Raw genomic sequence first — 20,005 nt, forward strand, 5'->3', positions numbered from 1 at the left:
GATGCTCGCAATCCTGCGATCTCCAACCGAAGGCGATCCACTTCATCGGCCAGCTTCTCTCTTTGGATTTTCTGTGAGGCCAAGGTCAATAACGAAGTTTCTGCTCCGGTTTTCTTCCTCAGATCAACCACGGACGGAGCCACCAAGGCTTGGTTGACTTGGCTTCTTAGGTGAGTGACCTTCTTCATTACATCAGCAAGCTCGTTGGGGGTTTCCTTGGGGGCATCACCTTTCTCCTGTTCTTCGACCTCGAGTGACGTTCGGAAATGCTTCTTGGGCAAAGTCAAAGGCGGCAATTTGGCCAACCGTTGCCTCAGGTCTTCGCTTTCTCTTTCGTAAGATTTGGCCTTTAGAGCGAAAAAGCTGGCCTGAAGCTCTTGCAAGTGCTGAACCAACATTGGCGAGTCCTGAAAGTAAAATTGAACGTAAATTTGATGACATCTGCCCTTCAACTTGATAACATTGAAATTTCAGGGAGAAGATTGGTCTTCTGGGCAAACCATTCGACCCTGTCTGGGGATCGCATTAAATTTGATTGTTCACTCACTAACGATACGTTTACTTCGCATTCAATAAATCAAAAAGATTTTGAGAGCAGCCCCATGTCTTGTAAGTATATCAATGTGTTTACGATGAAGCAATGAAGGACTGACGTTGATTTTGCACAATCTTGCTGTCTACATATAACCGTGTAAGACATTCTGATTGCGTTATAAAGTATGAGTACATAAAAACTGTTTAAATGTTGAGGTCTGATATCTCGCTCTCTCAAGCCGTAAATAAAACTGCATGAAGCGAAATATTAATACAAGTCATTTTTTTTGTCTGTTCATCGAGCCAAGTTTTCTATCAAAAAGCAGGACTTTGGACTTTTCACGTTTACAAAACTTCATGTCAAAAACTGGGGTAACTCCATCTTTTGAGTATCTGAATTAAATACCAAATTAATGATCAGGGCTCGAAAATGGTGAGTAGCTTATGTTCAATAGTAATATTCTTTAATTGCTGCGCTTCAAATATTATAGGATACATGAGTATTCTTACAGAAAAATACTTTTATTACTTCAAGGCACTCAAACTATCCAGCTATTACGGAATTAAGCTGTTTTCACTCCACTCTAGGAAGTTTGTGACGACTTCAGTTCTGTGATGCCCGTTCATGCAATGTTAATGGACTCGAAAGCTTGCGCAGCATTTGACATTTACCCAAACATAATCCAATCATCTCTCAACCACACAAAGACTGAAGGGATTTTGAATTAATTACTTGCTCCCAAAGCCTCTTTGACACGAGAGCGCTTCAAAAAAATGCTTCGTATTCATGAGCACTCAAAAGCAGGAGGTGGCAAAGTAATAAGTATCAAGCATCAAGCACAGACTGAGTCTATCTCCCATCGCAAGTTGACAACCAAAATAATGAATGAATCTTCGCTCAAAATGAATGTAAAGAGTCTAGTAAAGATCAAGATTCAACATACCTTCACCGGGGTAGAAATTGAAGGTCCCAACGAAGTTGGTCCAGAAGCTCCAGAAAGAGCATGACTTTTGGTAATACCTTCGATGAGAGTCTTCTTGGTGATATCCTTAAGCTTGTTCTTCAATTCTCCTCGTTCACTCTCTAAGCTGTCAATGTCGTTTTGAAGGTGATCCATGGTCTCCTCGAATTCCTTCTCTTTCCGCTTCAATAGAACTTGGAGATCGTCCACCTTTCGTTGCATCTTTTCACGCATTAGCTCGGAATCTCGAGAGGTATCCAATAACTTCTTCTCAGCCTTGTCCTTCCTCACTTGCATCTCCGAGATTTCCTCGCTCTTAGCGCGTAAAGTCAATTTCAGCTCCTTGATATCCAGATCCTTATTTTCCAACTTGGCCTTTAGGCTCTCCGCCTCTTTAAGCTCGGCTTTATAGGCGTTCGCCCTTAAGACGACGGGAGGTGTTGGCCTCGGTGGCATGGATTCTAAGTCCCATTCTCCTTCCTGGTAAGCCGTGTTCAATTCCGTGATTCTAGACAAGGAATTACTGAGGGTTGATTTAATGGTTTCCAACCCGGCATCATTGAACTCGAACACCTTGTCAATTGCTTGATGAATCAGTTCCGAGAGCTTGATGGCGGGTAGAGTGGGCTCTCCTTGAATTCCAGCTTGCTGAGCGGCCATCTTGCCAAAGAGATGGAAAGCTCGGGCTAAGGGAGTGATGGATTTGCTCAGGTCCGAGATTCGAGCCGCGGTCGAATTGGGGAAAGTCACAAGCGCATCACTTCCATCATGGGGCATTCGACGTTTCATGGTCTTGACAATCTGTCTGATCTCATTGACTTCTAATTCGGCAGTTTTAAACAAGGTGCCGATCTCCGTGTTCTCTTGACCTTCAGCTAAAAGTAACTTGCCGATGGCGATATCGGAGGTGAGACAAGCCATACCCGAGTGGAGGGTCTTGAGATGATTGGAAAGGAACGAGGGGTGATCCAATTTCTCGGCGGATAAGTGCAGAGGGTAAATATGTTGAAAGTAATTCAGACTCTTCTCAATATTGTCAAAGGGAACGTTTTCATCCAAAGTTGCTTTTCGTAGTAGCTCAATGTAGAAATCTATAGATCGCTCATGGACAGACATTTCCGGATAGAGCGTTCCAATCCTCAAAAATGTTTCGGGAGAGCAGGTATTCAAAGCTGAAGCGAATTGAGACAACTGGGCTACCAGAGCCTCTAAGATATGCAGCATTTGATTGCCGAAAGTGAACTTCTCAACGCTATGACCTTTGAGCAAACTATCTCGGTCAATTTTGTCAGGAGAGGGGAAGCTCTCCTTGATTTGGGAAATCAGAATGTTGGCTTTCCACATCATGCGTGGGATCAAAAGGATAATGAGAACCGCTTCGTTGTCGCCACCTCGAGTCATGAATGAATCTCCCATGTACGAGGACAGATAACGCACATGTTGATTGGCTTGTTGGACCTCGCAATTTCTCAACTCCATCTCGATAGCCTTACTGTGGGCTTTGGTCTCGGCAAACATCTTCTTGAAATCAATCATCTCAGTAGGTGTGGCCACGGGCTTGTTGGTTTCTTTCTCCAAGGACGACCGGAGCTCAATGTTTTGCTCCTGGACTTTATTTACGAGCTCACGGAACTTCTTGATGGTGGTTTCGTGATCACCGATGATTTCGTAGGCGGCATCACGTGCTCGAATCATTTCTCGCATCTTGCTTTGAGTCAATTCCAGATCTTCTCGCAATTGCAGTTCAACTTCTCGAGTGTTTTCTTGCAGCTCTTCATTCATTTCATGCAGTTTTTCCAAATCATCTCTTTCTTCTTCCAATGCGGCCAGTTTCTCTTCCAAATCCAGACACTTGACTGTCAAGTTCTCAACCATCTCTTCCGAGCCCAACGCAGCGTCTACTTGCTCTTGGAGGTCCGAGATAGTAGCTTCTAGTTCATCATTTTGCTTCGTTCCCTTGTCATTTTGCTTGTTCAAGATCTCGAGTTCGGCATTCTTTTCCTCCAGGTCTTTGGTCATCTTGCTATTCTCATTTTTCTCATGCGCTAACAGATCTCTCATCTTGACCAACGTATCCCGGAGTTTCTCATTTTGGGCGATTTGTTGCTTGACCTCAAAATTGGTCATGGCCTTGTCACCCCCATCCCCGCCACTCGAACCGTTTCCACCTTCCCCACCGCCATCCTCCATTTCAGTTTTGATAATATCGAGATCGAGCTGAAGCTCTTCAATCTTCTCTTTGGCGGAATCCAACTCAATTTGCAAGGTCTCGGCCTTTTCTTCCGCCATCTCCTTGTCTAAAGTGGCCATCTCAACGGTTTCGGAGAGTTCTCGCATTTCTTCGGCATGTTGTTCCTTGGCCTCAATGGCTTCTCGGGTTTCGTGCTTGGCTTTTTGCAACTCCTTCTGCAATTGAGCCTGTGATTCCATGATGCGGACCTTAAATTCGGATAGCTGCTCATGTTGGATCCGAATCTTTTCAAAGTCCTTGAGTTTCTCTTGATCCTTCGCTCGCTTGATCTTCAAGGTCTCGAGTTTCTCTTCCAAATCGCGAATGGTCTCTTGACTGGCCATGAGCTCCTGCTGAGCTTGTAGATTGGCCACTTTTTCTTCCAGCCTGTCATTTAACGCGGGAGAACCCGCGTGAATGGCTCCTCCGCCGGGCGTGCCCGATATCGAAGTACGCGGGGAGCCCGAAGCGGTGGTTGAGGGTGTGGTCATGGTAGGTTGGGTCTGTTTACGAGTTTCCACAAAATCTTTCTCCACAAAAGAACGCTCTTTTCTCATGCCGGCATGGGGCGTAACGGCTTCTTTTTGAGCCTTGGCCGCTTTCAAATTAGTATAAGACGGGCTGCGTGATCCCGTGGGACCTTTGCCGGGCATGGGTAAACGGCTCCCACCTGGACCGGACAAGGCCGTCTTAGGAATCACTGATCGGGGCGTAACCCCGCCCAAAGTGGCGCCTAACTTGGTGGGGGTGGTCTTTTTGGCCGAGGATCCAGGCGTGGCCCCGTCGCCCGGACTCAAATCAGCGGTGGAGGAGGCTCGAGAGGACGATCGGGATCCTCCCGGGGTACTCCCATCCAGCAAAACGATTTGGGTTTGTCGCACAAACATGCCTGAAAGACCCAAGGAATTTCCATGGATTGCTTGATTAGAATTCATAGGCAACATGAGACGACGGAAAAAGAACAAGAACAAGATCTCATGGAAGGAAATATGTAATATGAAATGGGTAAAAGGGGGAGGGAGCCATTTATTTGGCGACTGACCGTGTTTCTCTTGACAATTGAAGTAGGCCTTGCCCTGGACGGAGCCGTTGTTTTTGCCCTTGGGCTCCTCCAGGATGATGCCAATCCATTTTCCCGTGGCGAACTCGGTCATGCCCACAAAGGCCACTTGACCCACTAGATCCTTGTCTTTGATTTGGACCCTTTGGCCCAGTTTCACAGAGGCCATGTTGTCACCCCGATTACCCGGGCGGTTCAGGGTCCACCTAACACGGCGGGGGGCTTCGGAGGCGGACGATGATTCCCGATGGCGGATGGCACACCCTCAGGTCAAGAACTCTCGGCGATTTGGACAGGAGGTCAGCAATTTAGGGAGCGCTCAATCCTCTGGAGGTGAGTCGAACAGCATACAGCTGCCGAAAAAGCATTCATTCAATCTCATTCAATCTATGGATGGACAACAAAGCTGACGCTGTCAGGCCTTGAAGTAAGGTGACCAGGTTCAGAATAAACTCAGAAGATGACTGACGAGGTCATGGTCTTGATGGTGATGGCAGATCAGAGGCTATATTCGTTTGATGCCCATGGCTAAGAGTCACAATAAAGATATTATTATAGTAAGATTTGAGCTTGGGTTGTTTTTCAATGAAAGGGCATATTACTGTTCCACTGACAGACCATACTGACTATCAGTTTTACAGACGGCCACAATATGCCTGAAAAAGTCCGGGCTTCTCACTGAAATATACATAAAAAGGATTTTATAGGTCCAGTTTTCGTTCGCTTCAGCTCCAAATTGCTCCGGTTATATCTGACACCAAAGTGGAAAGATATTGCTTTTCTTTGTACCACTTCAAAATGGGTGAAATGGTATTGATCAATATAAAAGTACTGATTCATGCGCTCACTCAAGTTCTAAAGAAAGTAGATAGAACATATTGTTGCATTAATTTGGGCTTATTCTGAAATTCTTGTTCAAAGTTCATTGGCTCTCTAGTTTGGTGCAGCTACAGCCAGGGCATTAATAACGAAATTATAAGTAACAAAATTATAGTAATTCGTTCTTTTTTGAAAAAGAACTGTAAGCCATTATAGTTTGAAATGGTGTAATCATAACCATCCAAAAATTACTCCTTTCTTGTTCTTTTTTACGCTCTAGAGTGGCTTTTAATATTTCATTTCACTCTTGGCAGCTGAAGAAACTTGAATGAAGCTTTAAGGCAATCTTAACAGAAATTGCCATTTTTGTGATTTTCATATATGCAAAAGAAAAAAGTTCAGGGCTGAAAGTTGTGCTTGCTTTTAGCAACAATGAATGCTTTTCATGGTTACAAATCTTGTTATACTTGCATTGCTTTATTGTTTATATCTTTTCATTCAAGTTCCATTGAACTAAATAACCTGACTCAGAGTGAAATCTCCTTTGGCTTTAGTATGTAGCACCTAGGCCCTAGTGGCACCAAATTTCTCAACTCTCCCCAAATTCATCCCTGACTATAAGCACAGAGTTATAACGGAAGTTTTATAAGCTTGAGAGTTTCTATTGCTCTTTTCCATCATGACTTTCTGTGTCAGGAAAATGTCTCAGGTTTAGATGTGAAATATCTAAATAAAATGTACTCCATAAGCTTATAATTATACCAATTCTTGGTAAGTACCTTAAAAGACCCTAATTATTTCGAAAATACTTCAAATATTTAATCAAATACTGTACAAAATTAAAGTTTTGAAACGTTTTTGAAGACAGTTTCAAATAAACATATGGTTGTAGCGCAGTTGGTTAACGCGGGGCCGAGCTATGCTCGGGTTCATGGGTTTGATCCCAGGTCTTCCCTCTCCCCTTTCCTGTAGTGGATCATTGCCTCAAATGGCGCTCTGGGAACCCAGAATGGGACAATAAGACAATCATTGTAATGTCTATTATAAATTTCTACAAAAATGTATATACTGATTGAATGAAAAACATTCTCTCAATAAAGATTATAAAAAAATAACAGTAAAAGATGAATAAAACGAAAGTCATCCAATCTGTTTTCTTATGATTAGGTTTTCAAAAAAGCAAAATTCAATTTGCAACGTAAAGTAACTTATATGATTCCTTAACTTAGTCCAAGTTCAAAATCCCCACCCTGAATACATTTATTTGGATTTTTTTAAAATATGGCTTGTACCTCCCAAGATTTAAATTTCAAAAAGGCATGAAGCATGTTATCCCCATAAGATTGATACTGTTGAAGTAGTTTAAATTTTGAACAGAAATTATATTCCTATTATGTGTTTCCATTACCTTAGCCAAATGAAAATGGCCAAGAATGGGAGTAATGAAGTGCTAAGTAAATAAACAGTATCAATGCTCATTAATGTAATATGCTGGCAGGAAAACATTCAATTTTAGGACTGTTTGAATAAAAGACATAACCATCATTTGGTAAAGTTGGTCTTGATGAGGCAAAAACCCTGAAATATTGGTCATCAAAAATTATAGTAAAAGTAATTGTAACGAGTAATAGCATAACATATTTTGGCAAGTAACGGTTGTATAAAGAATTCTCCCTTTTGCCAAAATAATTCTAACTGTAATCCGTTCCTTTTATTCAGGAACAACTAACACCTTGGCCACAACATTTAGAAATAATTGAAAGCTATGCAAAGGCCAAAGAAAATACCGATTTACCCTTGCGACATTGCAAAACCGGGTCAAATCGTTTGGTAATTAGAGAGAAGATGGTATCCGGGGCTTTTTGAAGCTAAAACGCGCGAAAAAGTAGTAAGATTCACGTCCATGCAATCTCAGCCAGTCTCCGCCACCCTGTGGGTTGAGTTCGTGTCTCGTGACGTCATTCTGACAATAAGGCATGGCCGACTAAAACAACGGAACATATGATCAAGCTCAACTCGCACTCTATGTACATGCATGCAGTCGATGCAGTCCCTTGGTTTTTATCACCATTATTATTACGACATTCCATCCTTTGAAAGGTCCGGATCGACTTCACTACACGGTCCCATTGAACCTCATGCTCAAAGCGGAGGCCGGTCCGAATTGAAATAAGAGGTGGGTCAAACTGTCAGGCGATCGAAGAACCGGATATCATGATATCATGAGCCATATCGGTTATCGACCCACGGATGATCCGGATCATCCCGTGCCCTTGTCCCATTGGGAGCATTCCGCGGCTGGCGGGATCAGTTCCTGCGGTACGCGATTGGTGTGCCAGCCCCTGGACGTGCTCAAGATTCGGCTCCAACTGCAGATTGAAGACCACGCCCAGGCCAAATATCGATCCTTACCCCACGCCCTCACCTCTATCTGTCGCGAGGAAGGCCCCATCGCCTTGTGGAAAGGTCATGGACCCGCTCAATTCCTCTCGCTCACGTATGGCGTGTGCCAGTTCTCGGCCTTTCACATGGGCACGCAATGGCTGTACTCGGCTCAGGCCTGGACCGTGGAGCCCGCCTACCGACCCCTAGCTCACGCTTTAGTGGGCGGAATGGCCGGCCTCGTAGGCACCGTTCTGTCCTATCCTTTTGATGTGATTCGAACGCGATTGGTCGCCCAAGGTGCCGATCGACATTATCAGCACACTTTGGATGCGGGTCGACAAATGTATCGGAGCGAGGGGATTCGGGCGTTTAGCCGGGGTCTGGTACCCACCTTTGCTACTGTTGCACCGTACTCGGGGCTGCAGTTTGGCTTCTATTCGTTTTTTATCCAATTGGAACGCTCATTGGGCTGGGGGCAGAAAATGGACTCGGACATGCCAACAGTGACCATGGGCTCGAGTTTGAGTGCGGGTGCCTTGGCCGGTTTGGGCGCTAAGTTAGCCGTCTACCCCTTTGATACAACCAAAAAACGCTTGCAAGTCCAAGGCTTTGAGGTGGGTCGTCGAGCGTTGGGTCGAACCGATGTTTATTCAGGGATGACGGACTGCATAAGTAAGACCCTTCGGCATGAGGGCCTCCGAGGTCTGTACCGAGGCCTCACGCCCGGGCTTTTGAAGGCTGTGGTCACCACTTCGATCAATTTTTGGCTCTACGAATATACTTGCCTTCTCATAACCTATTGTCATCGAAACTAGTGTCAGTCGTGATGTCCGACCTACTATATATTAATAGAAACCGAATTCATTCAGTCTGCCTCACGGTGTCTCTAACCTCATGTTCAGTCATGGTTCTCTTTTAGGGCTCCGTTGTTGTTCGTGATTCAGTGAGTAGTGAAGGCTGGCTGACTTGCCCTTTCTTCCATGTTGGATAATGACGGATTCACCCTTGTGAGTGGAAAGAAGGCTGCCAAGAATGTGAAGAACAAGAAGGTCACGTCCAAACGAAGTTGTTCCAATAAAGGATCTCACTGCCAGACTTCCTGTTCCAAGGTTCGGGAGGGAATTCATTCCATAGACTCTGGCGGTGAAAAAGGCCACGACCCAGCCGAAGAACCAAGTAAAGGAGAAACTGACTTTAGCCAGAGGGTACAAGCAAAGGAAAAGTTTATCAGGTATGGACATCCATTTTGCTAACATTTTTGTCTCGCTAAAAATCCGACGAGACCCTTAGGGCTTTGGTCTTTCCCTCTCTTTTGGTCTCGACATTGTATTGCATGTGATGCGACCTTCGCTAAATTAAGGGGAGTGTAAGATGAATTGTATCTGCGTCCTCGAAGATGTGAAATCCACATCATCATGGTCATGCTTTCAAATAATGAGTATTACCCATGCAGGGTACTGAATAAGAATGTTCACTTTGTTTTCTTTTTTTCTATGGGTTGTTAAGGAAGGTTTTCAACAATGAAAAAAGATCGGGAGTACCGTTGTCCGTCAACAAACGATCGGATAACGGAAAAGTCACTCGAGCAGTCAGAAGCTATGAGAGAATGGGGAAATTCACTTGGGAATAAAGTGCCTTGCCGTACGTAAATGGTCCCCAGACAACTCGACACACATAGGTTAGCTCAACACTGGAGACCTGGGTAATGAAATGGTTGACAAAGAAAAAGGATACTTGACACGGGGGTGTAGGAAAGGGCAGAAAAAGCGGAACTAGACGACTTTATCAGAACGGTTCAAGTAATGAAAATTCGAGATGCGTGCGCTCTTGCTTGCTTTTACAAAGTGAACAGTTACTGATTACTAGGGCCTGCATTTAAAACCATTGGTCAAGGCCCAAATGAAATAAAGATTAATAACTGATGTCGTTCATATTGGTTTTCTTAATTTGATGCAATCATGAATAGGTTCAAAGGTGTAGATTAGTGTATACTATTCAATTGCCATTTTGATTTAAACATTCTTTAGCAATTAGATCTTTTGTTAAAGATATTTTCTTCATTGTTGGTAAAACAGAGGAACTCATTTGCGGGACTAACATAATGCAAATATCCAAATATCGACATTCGGCCAACTGTCCAAAATTACAAGGCGTATAAAAGTTCCTCTGCTTTGTTTCAAGATTTTACTTCCATATGCGTTTCATATCTAACCAAATTTAAGAATAAAAAAATTACATAGCTGTCTGAAATACGCCACGAACATTCACGAACTTGGAATTTGTCTGAGGGTCTCTTTGAAACTGGAGAGGAATAGAAAACTTGCAAAAGATAGTTTGTAATACTTTTCCTTGAATTGGTTTTTCAAAAATTTGAAGTTAACGCATAGCGAAAAAGGTTTAGTTTTAGTCAATAATCATTTTCTGGAAATTTGTGTTTTATGTGATTTGACGTTTAGTACCATTTAGAATAAAATTGATATTACATTACCAACAAAAGTTATTGTTTTGGCTTTGGAATTCTGAAAACGAATATTAGTTTTCTCAATTAGGACATAATAGGCAAAATATTCAGCGAAAAAATCAAGGTAAAATATGTTTGTGAATTATGAAAATTGGTTAATTAGAGCCACTCAAAATACCACTGTTCATAGTTTGATCATGGACTTATCGTGCCATCAGTATTTATTGGACTTCAATAATAAAATGTAAAGAAACATCATTTGCATACATTAGAATAAGACGTTTTTATTTAGTGTTAGCTCTAATTCATAGATTACACCAACAACTCAATATTCAACTTGCCTAGCAAAATCCTTACCAAGAGGGTTCCGATCAAAGAAAAAACCCTAGTTCATTAATTTTGAAGATTTGCATATTATTTTGAGCGTAGTCATCTCGCCTTAATTGGAGTTGGGCTCAGTCCTTTGAGAGTCGTTTTTTTTGGTGCGGAAAATGCTTCAATGGTGAGGACAGTGTATGTCATTCGAACCAAGCCAAACTTTTGGTTGGTTTCTTGCCAAACGTCCTGATCCCCAAAGTTTCACATGGTGTCTTCTTGGATGGTGTCTCTCTCAATGGATTTTTTTCGGTCATATTTCAGGTTTCTGAATCAAGAGGCAGAAGAGTTACGGATCAGTCCCTATTTTGAGAAATTTTCCTCCTCGCTTGACAAGGTTCTGACCGAGAGAAGGAAGACCCTGAAGCACCTCATTTGTCTGGGCTTGGGTCGTTTTAGGTCCTGCCCTATTGCCCGAACTCAATTGAGTTTTCTTGTTGTGCTCCAGTCCAAATACGAGCTCAACAAAGTGATTGTTTCAGACCCGATTTTCTCTCTGGATGAGCAAGACATTTTGAACTCACTGCCCGGATTTCAAGTGGATGCGGACAACCAAGAAGCCAAGATTGTGTTGCCCGCACAAACTTTGGTCTATTTGCCCCACTGTCCGAAGCAGTTGACCAACAATCTTTTGTGGTCCAATTGGTCCCGAGAACAATTGAACGAGATTTTCATCTTGAGCAATAGCTTTGAAAGAATTCTCTCTCATCTTCCGCAAAGAATCGTGAGGCAGGAAGCCAACTTCATCGCTCTCTCTGCCGAGTTCGTGAGAGAAATTTCCATCGAGAACTGCTTCAAGTTTCCTGACATCTTTAACGACTCTGCCTTACATTTTTTTGAGTCCCTGCCTCCATCTGATTGGACACATTGGAGGGAAATTGAATTTGAGCCCACTTACCCACCAGAAGATCTTGAATACGTTCAACGTGAGCGAAAATAACTGCCACCAGTAGAACCGGCCACACAACAAGCATGGCTGCCAGTTCCAATAAAGTTGCCTCCACGTTGCGTGGTATCCTTAGGGAACTGCGCCACCTTCATCCTGACGAGACCAAACTCCAAGGATCGGCATCTGCCAATTTCTTATTGAATCAGTTCCGTCGGCACGAAGTGACTGAAAAACAACACTGTAAGGCCAATGAAGAGATGAACCACCTGGCCAATTCGTTTGAGGCCTATCTTCGAGGTCAACGCTTGTGGGGAAACGTCCACGAGGAATACCACACCAAAGGAGAAAGATCGGTTGAAGAGACTGCTAGGCTGGTGGGATTTAGATTGCCCCACGAGCCCAAAAAATAAAATCATTGCAGGATAAAAATGTCAGTCGGAATTTGAGCGCACAGCACCAAATGTAAGTGAAGTAGTTGTTGCTTCGTTGGGCAATAAAACGTCCGGATTTAAATCTCCCATTTTTCGCTCGCGCTTTGAAATAAGTTCACGACAAGGTTGTTGAGGTGAAATCTCGTTTCAAGGTGCAATCCAATTCCCTTTCAACTTTTCAAAGCGAGGAACATCCATGCCATTGGAGGGGAAAACACATATATTTACGAGCCTCCTACTAAGGTACTGTATACCCCTCATCATTTTGGGCGCAATCTTTGAGGATGGATGAGAAACTTTCGTCGACGACTTGCTGAACGGAACGACTATCTCTCAGTAGAAATGCTTCAGTTTGTAGTACGAAAAGCTTTGCACTCGTTCCTTGACGGTTGAGCAAGAATTGAATTAAAGGATTTCTGATGACTTGCTTCAAATTCAATGCGAACATTAAATTGAGCTCTAGGCCTTATCAAAAAGGTTCCCTGGCGTTTTGAGTGGATTCCCGTGTATACTCGAGCGTCAAAAATAGCTAAGCTATCAGGATCTTGCTGACGAAACTCCCTATCGATCGGCATTGAGGTATAATGAATTCAAAGCCAGGCCAAGATTTGGAGTTCATTTCTAAGCTCACGCATTTAGGCATCATTTCCTCCCCAACCGTGTTCTTGTGCCATAGAATATAACGATAAGGAAAAAATCCTAATGGAGCGCCAGTACCTGAGGGAAAACATTAAGCAGTGAAAATTGTACGAGACTGTTAATTCGACGCAGGAAGACCAAAACGATGGAAAACACTAATCCGCGCAGGGGACATAAATCGACAGAGATAGGAAAAGCATTATAGCAATAAGTTGGTTGTCAGTTATTGCACAGTTTCCTCTCACGTTTTGGCCCCATAGGTGAATTTATGTCTCGGAAGCTTCTTAATAGTACGGTTTAACGGAGTCAAAATTTGTTTTAGAGCCATAATTGCAAAATCTCCAAGGAAGGAATGTGAGAATTTCAACCTACACATGAACATGGCGGAGTTGAGGTTTCCCTTGTATTAGGGATAAAATGCGTCATTCTAGCGCTAACCTAAGGACTACTGAACATTTCCCAGCTGTGCATTGGTCCTTGGGCTGACCTCACAACTTTCTGTTTTATTACTATGCCATATATTATGCTTCCAATTCTCAACGAAGCCGTCGCTAGGGCGGCTTTCAATTCCTGCCTTTGCTTAGGCGATTTTACGGACACGCACCTATTTGTGTTTCCCCAAGTATCAACTGTATGGCTTGTATGATTGAAAAATCTTGGTTATATTCTAGTTCGACAGAGCGTCTGATTATGTCTTAGTCAGTAGGGATATTGGGCGACGAGCTATCACCATGCCAAAATTGAGCATCATTGCTCAACTCCAAATGGTTGAGCGAGGAAAATCATAGCAAGCTTTGTTACCCCATGAAAATGGGGTCATGCCCGATCCTAAGATAGAGCAGTTTCTTAGGGCTTCACCGAACAAGCCGACCTGAAAGGATGGACTTCCGTGGAGAAATTGGTAGAGAAATCGACACCATCAAAAAAGTTCGCTCTTGAAACACAGAGACCAAAAAATCATTCATGATGTGAGTGCGATGCTGTATAAGAATGCCAACGGCAACAGGGAAACGTTTCAGTTGCCTTTTCTCAGCGCATCATGAAACAAGTAAGTTTGGCACATTTTTCTATCAAGTGGGGTTCATATTGAATACAGTTGTTCACTTTGTGGTTTTCTCCTTGTTCGTGAATGTTTGATATCCTGAACATTTCAGTGACCGCCAACATTTTAGTGTTACTGTGCACAATTCTGAAAAGTGCACCCTTGCGTGGCAACAAAATAATGAATACGATTTATACGAGTTTTAGAAAAAGTGCGATTCAGCCGCTAATTGTTAGGCTCCAATTAACTCACCTGACAGGTTTTTACATTTGGTAGGATTATTGCGTCAACCCAAAAGATCGGAATCTTTTCATTCTCATCTATTATAATCATAAATGAAAAGAATCGTAGCTTTTCACTCATTTTCCTTATTTTTTTTTTTCAAAATCACGAACGAAAAAAAAGTTCATTGTATATGTTTTCCATTTGTTCCGATCCGATTTTATGACTATTTTCCTTCCTACGAGTATAATATTCGCGACCTTTTCTTATCCATTCTTATCCCCAGCTCCATTGTTCGTTGTCGTTCCTCTCATTCCTCCTTTCAATGGTGTTTGGATGACCGAGATTTTTGATGATTCCATTTGAACGTGTCGCCTTGTTCGAGGGTCCCAATTTGGTTGAGTTGTCGTCGCCTCTGCACTTCCGAAATGGTCGCTCTGCTCAGTTTGATTCGAATGAGGATGATTTGACATCTTTGACGGGAGCTTCTCAAGCAGGCTTATTAGCATCTGCCGCTGCGCCACTTCCATCTACGAGACGTCGAGATCCTAAGTAAGATGAAGCGCAATGCATGATTTGGGAGCAATTACATAACAACTTGCTCGGAAACAATCCATCCATTAGTCCCGCATGATTTGGATGCTCTATCGAATTTCTCTTTTTCCAATCGCTTTGGTCGGATGGAAGTGTAACGTGAGTGACTTGGTTCGCTTTCAGTCAGTCTTTCCTGGATTCGCTTCGAGGAGTGGGCATTGCCTCCGCAGAGGATCAATTGGCGGGAGCTTCATCGCTACAAGGATCACCTCAAGGACCAGATTACGTGGATTATGGAGCCTACACCGGCAAGAAAGGCGCTTTTGGGTGGTATTCAGACCATCCAGTTCTATTGGGTTATCATCGACGATGATGAATTATTGATGCATTCTTTGGTTATGACTCCCTTATTGGGGAGGATTTAGGGACAGGTCGGTCACTTTGGGACTACTTATTCTGCGAACTACAACAACAAATATACTCTAATCTCAAAATCCGATTATATGAATGAGTATCGTTAACAGGCACGCTTTCATCTGAATGAAATAAATATGACCTTTATCGAAGCTGAATACTAATGTTAGTGAAATGAACTTGTACTATTTTTTAACTGTTGCTTATCTCTGAACAAATTTTTACTCAGAGCATTTTGATGAGACGAAATTAACGAATTAACTTGGAATAAGTTAGGAGCTTTAACGTAAAAAGACTTCGAAAAAAATATACTCAGTGACCTTGAGCGAAAGATGAGTTCACTACGGCAAATTTGAAATCATCCCTCGAAAAACAAGTGATCGGTGTTAATACTGAATAAGCTTTCCCTTGAGTTGTCAACTTAATCGCCATCTGAATTTATATCACGTCTCCAAGTCGATTGTTTCTTAGTTTCTTCAGAAATAACGAAGGTAAACAGGAAAGCCAGTTCGTTGTCGTCTAAGAATACATTTTCGAGCGGCCATTGTCACATCTCAAATTATCATCCAGAGTTACTTGAGCAAAATTCTTTGGGCTATACTGTGCGGTGGGCCTGAAGGATGATGATCCGTTCGGTCCATAAAGCAGCTCTATTGAGCTGAATATCAGAACCAGGACATGCATATGCTCCACTTGACTTGAATTGCAAAATAAATGGCGAACTACATACAGTAGTTTTCGTCTCATTTCACTAAACGAAGTGTCTATTCAATTGTCAGAATGAGGGTAGGTCCGATCGTTCTTCTTGACTCTTAAGGTTTGATTGTGAATACTGAAGTTAAGCATGTCGCTTTGCATGAGGCCATTTGCTTCTACGACGGTCAAATGAGCAAAACCTTTTGAATTCAAAACATGCTTTTCAGTTGTATTTAGCAGTAAGTTGGTATCGGTACTTAGGCATATTAATCATATGAACATTATTAAAGAACACCGAAAGCACTTTAAATGACCTTTTGTGGATTTGCCCCCACGTATCCCTTAGTTATTTAAATGCATTATTTGACTGTAAAAAGGGGCCTAATTTTAGAAAGAAATGTCAGGGATAGATTTTAAAAGTCAAAGAAAATGCTTAACCTTTTTGACATGTTTTGGTCTAGCGAGTTGTCAGAAGGAATGAAAACTTGAAATCCAACACCATTAAGTATTAAATTGGTCTAATTCAAAATTGTTCATCCTCTAGTTTTAAACCTCAACGCTGGGCCTCCATTTATTTGTGAATGTTAAGGAATGAGAGGAATACTCATAATCAAGATGTTCCAATGGAGATGGAATCGAAAAACCTTAATCACTGCTGGAGCAGAATATAATTTATCTTTGAAATCTTTTCCCCACTAACTTCCAACCTCCGATGAACCAGAGCACGAAAAAAAAACTGAGCAATATGAAGGAAAATTTGCTTTTAGTGTCGAGGTCAATATTTGATGAGCTCTCATGAAGTAAAAGGAAAATAGAAAAGAATTTCTAAACTATTCGCTTTGTGTCGTAGAAAGATCTAGACTGAAAAAATGAAGGGGATTTTTCCTTCAAATCCTTTTCTTAAATTCATATTTGAAGAAAACGCATTTATGACAAGCGCCCGTCACAATATGTCTTGTTGTGAAAAGATGGACTGATCAAAAAACTCTAAAAAAGTATCATTTTGTCAAGTCAACAAGAACTAGAACATTTGATTTACTCCAAGAAATATGGAGAGCTTTTGGACTCTTGCTAGTAAAACAGAGGACCAACACTAAACTATGATACACAAAAGGCAAATAAATTCAAATAAAGACCGAAAGCACAAGGATGCACTTGGCTGAATAAAATTCATTTGCCCATTTAAGTATGTATATAGCGTATAGCGTATGTACGTATGGGATAGCGAACAGACTGATGTACCCGCTTGGAACGTACTTGAAAACGTATCAGTCGTTAGTTCACCTAAATTGTTGTTACAAGTTCAACTTAAAACTTATCAACGCTCGCTGCACGCAAATTTTTCAAATTTTCAAATACGCAATACGATCACAAGGTGCGACCTAATTATTTGACAGAAATATGAAGGAGAAAATAAACGAAGGAGTGACATTGTAACATTATTTCATCTGTGATGTGGAATCATTGGCATAAGTTACGATATACTGTCTGGCAAAACGCAACTGCTTTATCTCTACCTAATACATAACTATATTACTTTGCAGAGGGGTTGACTTCCCAACATTTATTGAACTATCTACAGATGAACATTATCTACAAGTAGTTTTAAGGTATTGGCCATGAACTAGTTTTTTGACTGAGGCCCTGTAAGAATCTTTTTTTTCGGAAATCGCTTGCCGATGGCCCTTGTGTCAAAACCAAACCGCAGTTGTGACGCAAAACTCTCGGATAACTTTTATGGTCGCTATGCAGGAGGAGGCATAGACTGCGAACAAATGACGCCTTTTCCAACCATCAAAGATTACATTTTACCTCATCGACATCGACCGTTCTCCTAGAGCGTAGGAGCGTAAGACTTTTATTATAACCTCAAGCCAAAGAACCCACAAAATCCTCGTCAGATATTTTTGTGTCAGGCGTTAGCCTTCCTACTAAGATGTTCCTTTCAATGCATTTTCTTTCCCATCCTTTGACGGGAATGGCCCGTGAGTTTCGAGCGAAGCAGGCTTACTTTTCCGTGCCTCTTTGCCTGGGATTTGGGTGAGGAGTATTACGAAAATCGGCGCATGTCAATCGCGCCTTAATGAGAAAAGAACCGATGTACCTAGGACAGCTCGTCCCTTAGTAGTGGTAGTGGTAGTAGAGCAATGGTTCAGGACTAGAGCATGGTAAACCAAGAAGAGAAAGATGATGATTAAAGTAGTTTGGGGTGGGGATTTTCACCAAGCACGACCACCACCTACTGTAGGTAGATAAAGATGACGATGACGGCGCTGACAACCACAGCGACCGAGAGGACAGCTGAAGGGACGACCTGCATTACGGTCGAGTCGAGTGCATGACGGAGAAATTGATCTCCGAGTATAAGAGGCAAGGATACCTCGGTTCATCGATAGTCATCCTCAAGTGTGCCAACATGAAGCAAGTACGTAAAGTTTTGGTCTTCGACATGGCTTCGTGCCCTTTTTCGTGATTTCGTCTTGTAGCCCGCAATACTCAAACACGGTTTTGTCCCCTTGCAGTTCCTAGTTATCGCTGTTCTCGTGGCTGTGGCCTCGGCCCGTCCTCGCTACCTCATGGTCCCTATCGAAGATGTCGAGTTCATTGGTGATGCCATGGACGGCCAAGCCATTCCCATTATCCCCATGTTTAACTCCAGAATGGGACGCCAATTGGAGGCTGAAAATTTGGAGCTCCAACCTCCACCAAGCCAAAGACGCCAAGGAGGTGCTCCTGCTGCTGCAGGCGGTCCCAGGTAAAATACACATATTGACACAAGTTGGAATATTTTTCCGAGCAACCTCAATCCTGTCTTCTAGCGAGTCCTTCATTAACACCATCCGTGGAGCTGGCATTGCTTTGGGAGATGATCAATTGGAGGGAGCCTCCTCTTTGCACGCCGCCCCCTCTGGCCCTGACTATGTTGACTATGGAGCTTACACTGGCAAGGGCGGAGCCTTCGGATGGTACACCGATCACCCTGTCCTCACTTACCACCGCCGTTAATCAAAAGAACAAATACGTTATAGCTCAAACCAATAATAAATATACTCCATATTTATTCTCCAAACATAGAGACTTATTCTTGCCCATGCACTGTAATAGGCGATGTCCGGTAATAGGCGGTATTTTCAAACAATCATATAAAGGAAATAGTAGCCTTGATTTTGATAGGAAATTACAAAAACCTTTTTAGATCGGTCGTGATCAGTCCTTTTAAACACAAGTTCAGTAAGAACCATTAATACTTCAGTTAATACTACTGGTGATAGTACTCCCAACAGTGGGCAATCCAATCAGAAAAATGGAGATATGAGTTGTTGGTAATGGGGACGTTTAAGCAAGCTCTGGCAGGTTCGTTTGTTTGCTGCTACCAATATCAGTGATGCAAGTTTGGAGCTTCAAACATGTTTTTGAGAAGCTGACCCTTCTTTTACATTACTATAGGAGGAACGGTCAGCTTCGTTAAAACCAGTTCGAAAAGCCAATTTTTCATCACTGGCATTGGCAGGCAAGTTTGTTTGCTGGTACCAGCGCTTGCCTAAATGTCCGAATAAACGTAATAAACCCACTCTAGTAATAGAGCGCAGCATCAACGATCTAATCTAGTATTTCACTTCAAACAGTATGTTTGTGCTGAAAAGTTGTAAAATTCAGATTTAACCACAATCAGGATTCAGTAAAATCCACCCCCACATCAAAAAAACGATCATCTCGCTCGTTACAGGATTAATGTTTTTATTTTTTTGGGGGGGGGGGGGTGTTGTTTGTGTGGCCTATGTTTTGTTTTGATTATGAAATTTTACGCATGAAAGAATAATGAAATGAATTGACTACATTGTTGCGATTCGTGTAATGTAAAATGTATTAGTAACTTTACTCAATTATAAAAGAGCACAAAAAGCTAGCTTGGAATAACCTTGGTGAAATGTTTTGATTGTCGTATGAAACGAATAAACGTTTTCAAATCGATGTCATCAATATCTGAATTCAATACTTACCGTCGTCTACCGTTCAAAGAGTTTCTTTCTTGAAAAGTGGCTCGTATAAAAAGAAGTTTGGCGCAATTTCTAACGAAGGTGAAAGCAAATCATATTGGTTGTGGTCAAGGGCTGGTCAATCTTGCATGCTTTTTCATTTGCTTCAACGCTAGACCTATGCTACGCTTTTGATGCATTAAAAATCGATCTTTTTTCCTGGGTATGTGGACAAATTAGGCAAAGAAGTCTGTCTACAAGGGACGTTAGCCTGGAGAGAAAGGACAGAGCAAGAGCACTCTGATTTTTGATTGAGCTTGCTTGTCTGGTTGTAT

General features: G+C 42.3%; 6 protein-coding genes across 7 annotated transcripts; 5 read left to right on the forward strand and 1 right to left on the reverse strand.

Moving 5' to 3' along the window:
* Positions 1–11: 11 nt before the first annotated feature.
* On the reverse strand, positions 12–5,105 carry LOC131880406 (dynactin subunit 1-like; the record flags this gene model as incomplete). The annotated part of the gene is given in 3 exon segments (XM_059227036.1): positions 12–407; positions 1,479–4,615; positions 4,769–5,105. Coding segments are annotated over 3 exon segments (3,720 nt in total), but the record flags the coding sequence as incomplete, so codon positions are not given.
* A 2,490-nt stretch (positions 5,106–7,595) lies between these two features.
* Positions 7,596–11,911, forward strand: LOC131880523 (SRR1-like protein). Its single transcript, XM_059227180.1, has 3 exons — positions 7,596–7,781; positions 8,910–9,221; positions 11,091–11,911. The coding sequence occupies exons 2-3, from the start codon at positions 8,971–8,973 to the stop codon at positions 11,764–11,766; spliced, it is 927 nt and encodes a 308-aa protein (XP_059083163.1). The 5' UTR covers positions 7,596–7,781; positions 8,910–8,970; the 3' UTR covers positions 11,767–11,911.
* On the forward strand, positions 7,775–8,909 carry LOC131880522 (mitochondrial thiamine pyrophosphate carrier-like). Its single transcript, XM_059227179.1, has one exon. It carries the CDS (start codon positions 7,828–7,830, stop codon positions 8,803–8,805), a length of 978 nt encoding a protein of 325 aa, XP_059083162.1. The 5' UTR covers positions 7,775–7,827; the 3' UTR covers positions 8,806–8,909.
* On the forward strand, positions 11,799–12,125 carry LOC131880755 (protein FMC1 homolog). Its single transcript, XM_059227450.1, has one exon. It carries the CDS (start codon positions 11,799–11,801, stop codon positions 12,123–12,125), a length of 327 nt encoding a protein of 108 aa, XP_059083433.1.
* Positions 12,126–13,150: 1,025 nt separating this feature from the next.
* On the forward strand, positions 13,151–15,155 carry LOC131880524 (uncharacterized). 2 transcript variants are annotated; one of them, XR_009373273.1, is made up of 3 exons: positions 13,151–13,833; positions 14,336–14,601; positions 14,767–15,155. XR_009373273.1 is itself a non-coding variant. In XM_059227181.1 (2 exons), the coding sequence occupies exons 1-2, from the start codon at positions 14,402–14,404 to the stop codon at positions 14,954–14,956; spliced, it is 390 nt and encodes a 129-aa protein (XP_059083164.1). In that variant the 5' UTR covers positions 14,150–14,401; the 3' UTR covers positions 14,957–15,155. The 2 variants fall into 2 exon arrangements, 1 of the variants encoding a protein (XP_059083164.1); XM_059227181.1 differs by lacking the exon at positions 13,151–13,833 and having other exon boundaries at positions 14,150–14,601.
* A 2,451-nt stretch (positions 15,156–17,606) lies between these two features.
* LOC131880661 (uncharacterized) lies at positions 17,607–18,773 on the forward strand. The gene is made up of 3 exons (XM_059227340.1): positions 17,607–18,118; positions 18,216–18,448; positions 18,513–18,773. The coding sequence occupies exons 1-3, from the start codon at positions 18,032–18,034 to the stop codon at positions 18,697–18,699; spliced, it is 507 nt and encodes a 168-aa protein (XP_059083323.1). The 5' UTR covers positions 17,607–18,031; the 3' UTR covers positions 18,700–18,773.
* Positions 18,774–20,005: the final 1,232 nt, after the last annotated feature.

Source organism: Tigriopus californicus, chromosome 5 (assembly GCF_007210705.1).
Source record: "Tigriopus californicus strain San Diego chromosome 5, Tcal_SD_v2.1, whole genome shotgun sequence".
Lineage (NCBI taxonomy): Eukaryota > Metazoa > Arthropoda > Copepoda > Harpacticoida > Harpacticidae > Tigriopus > Tigriopus californicus.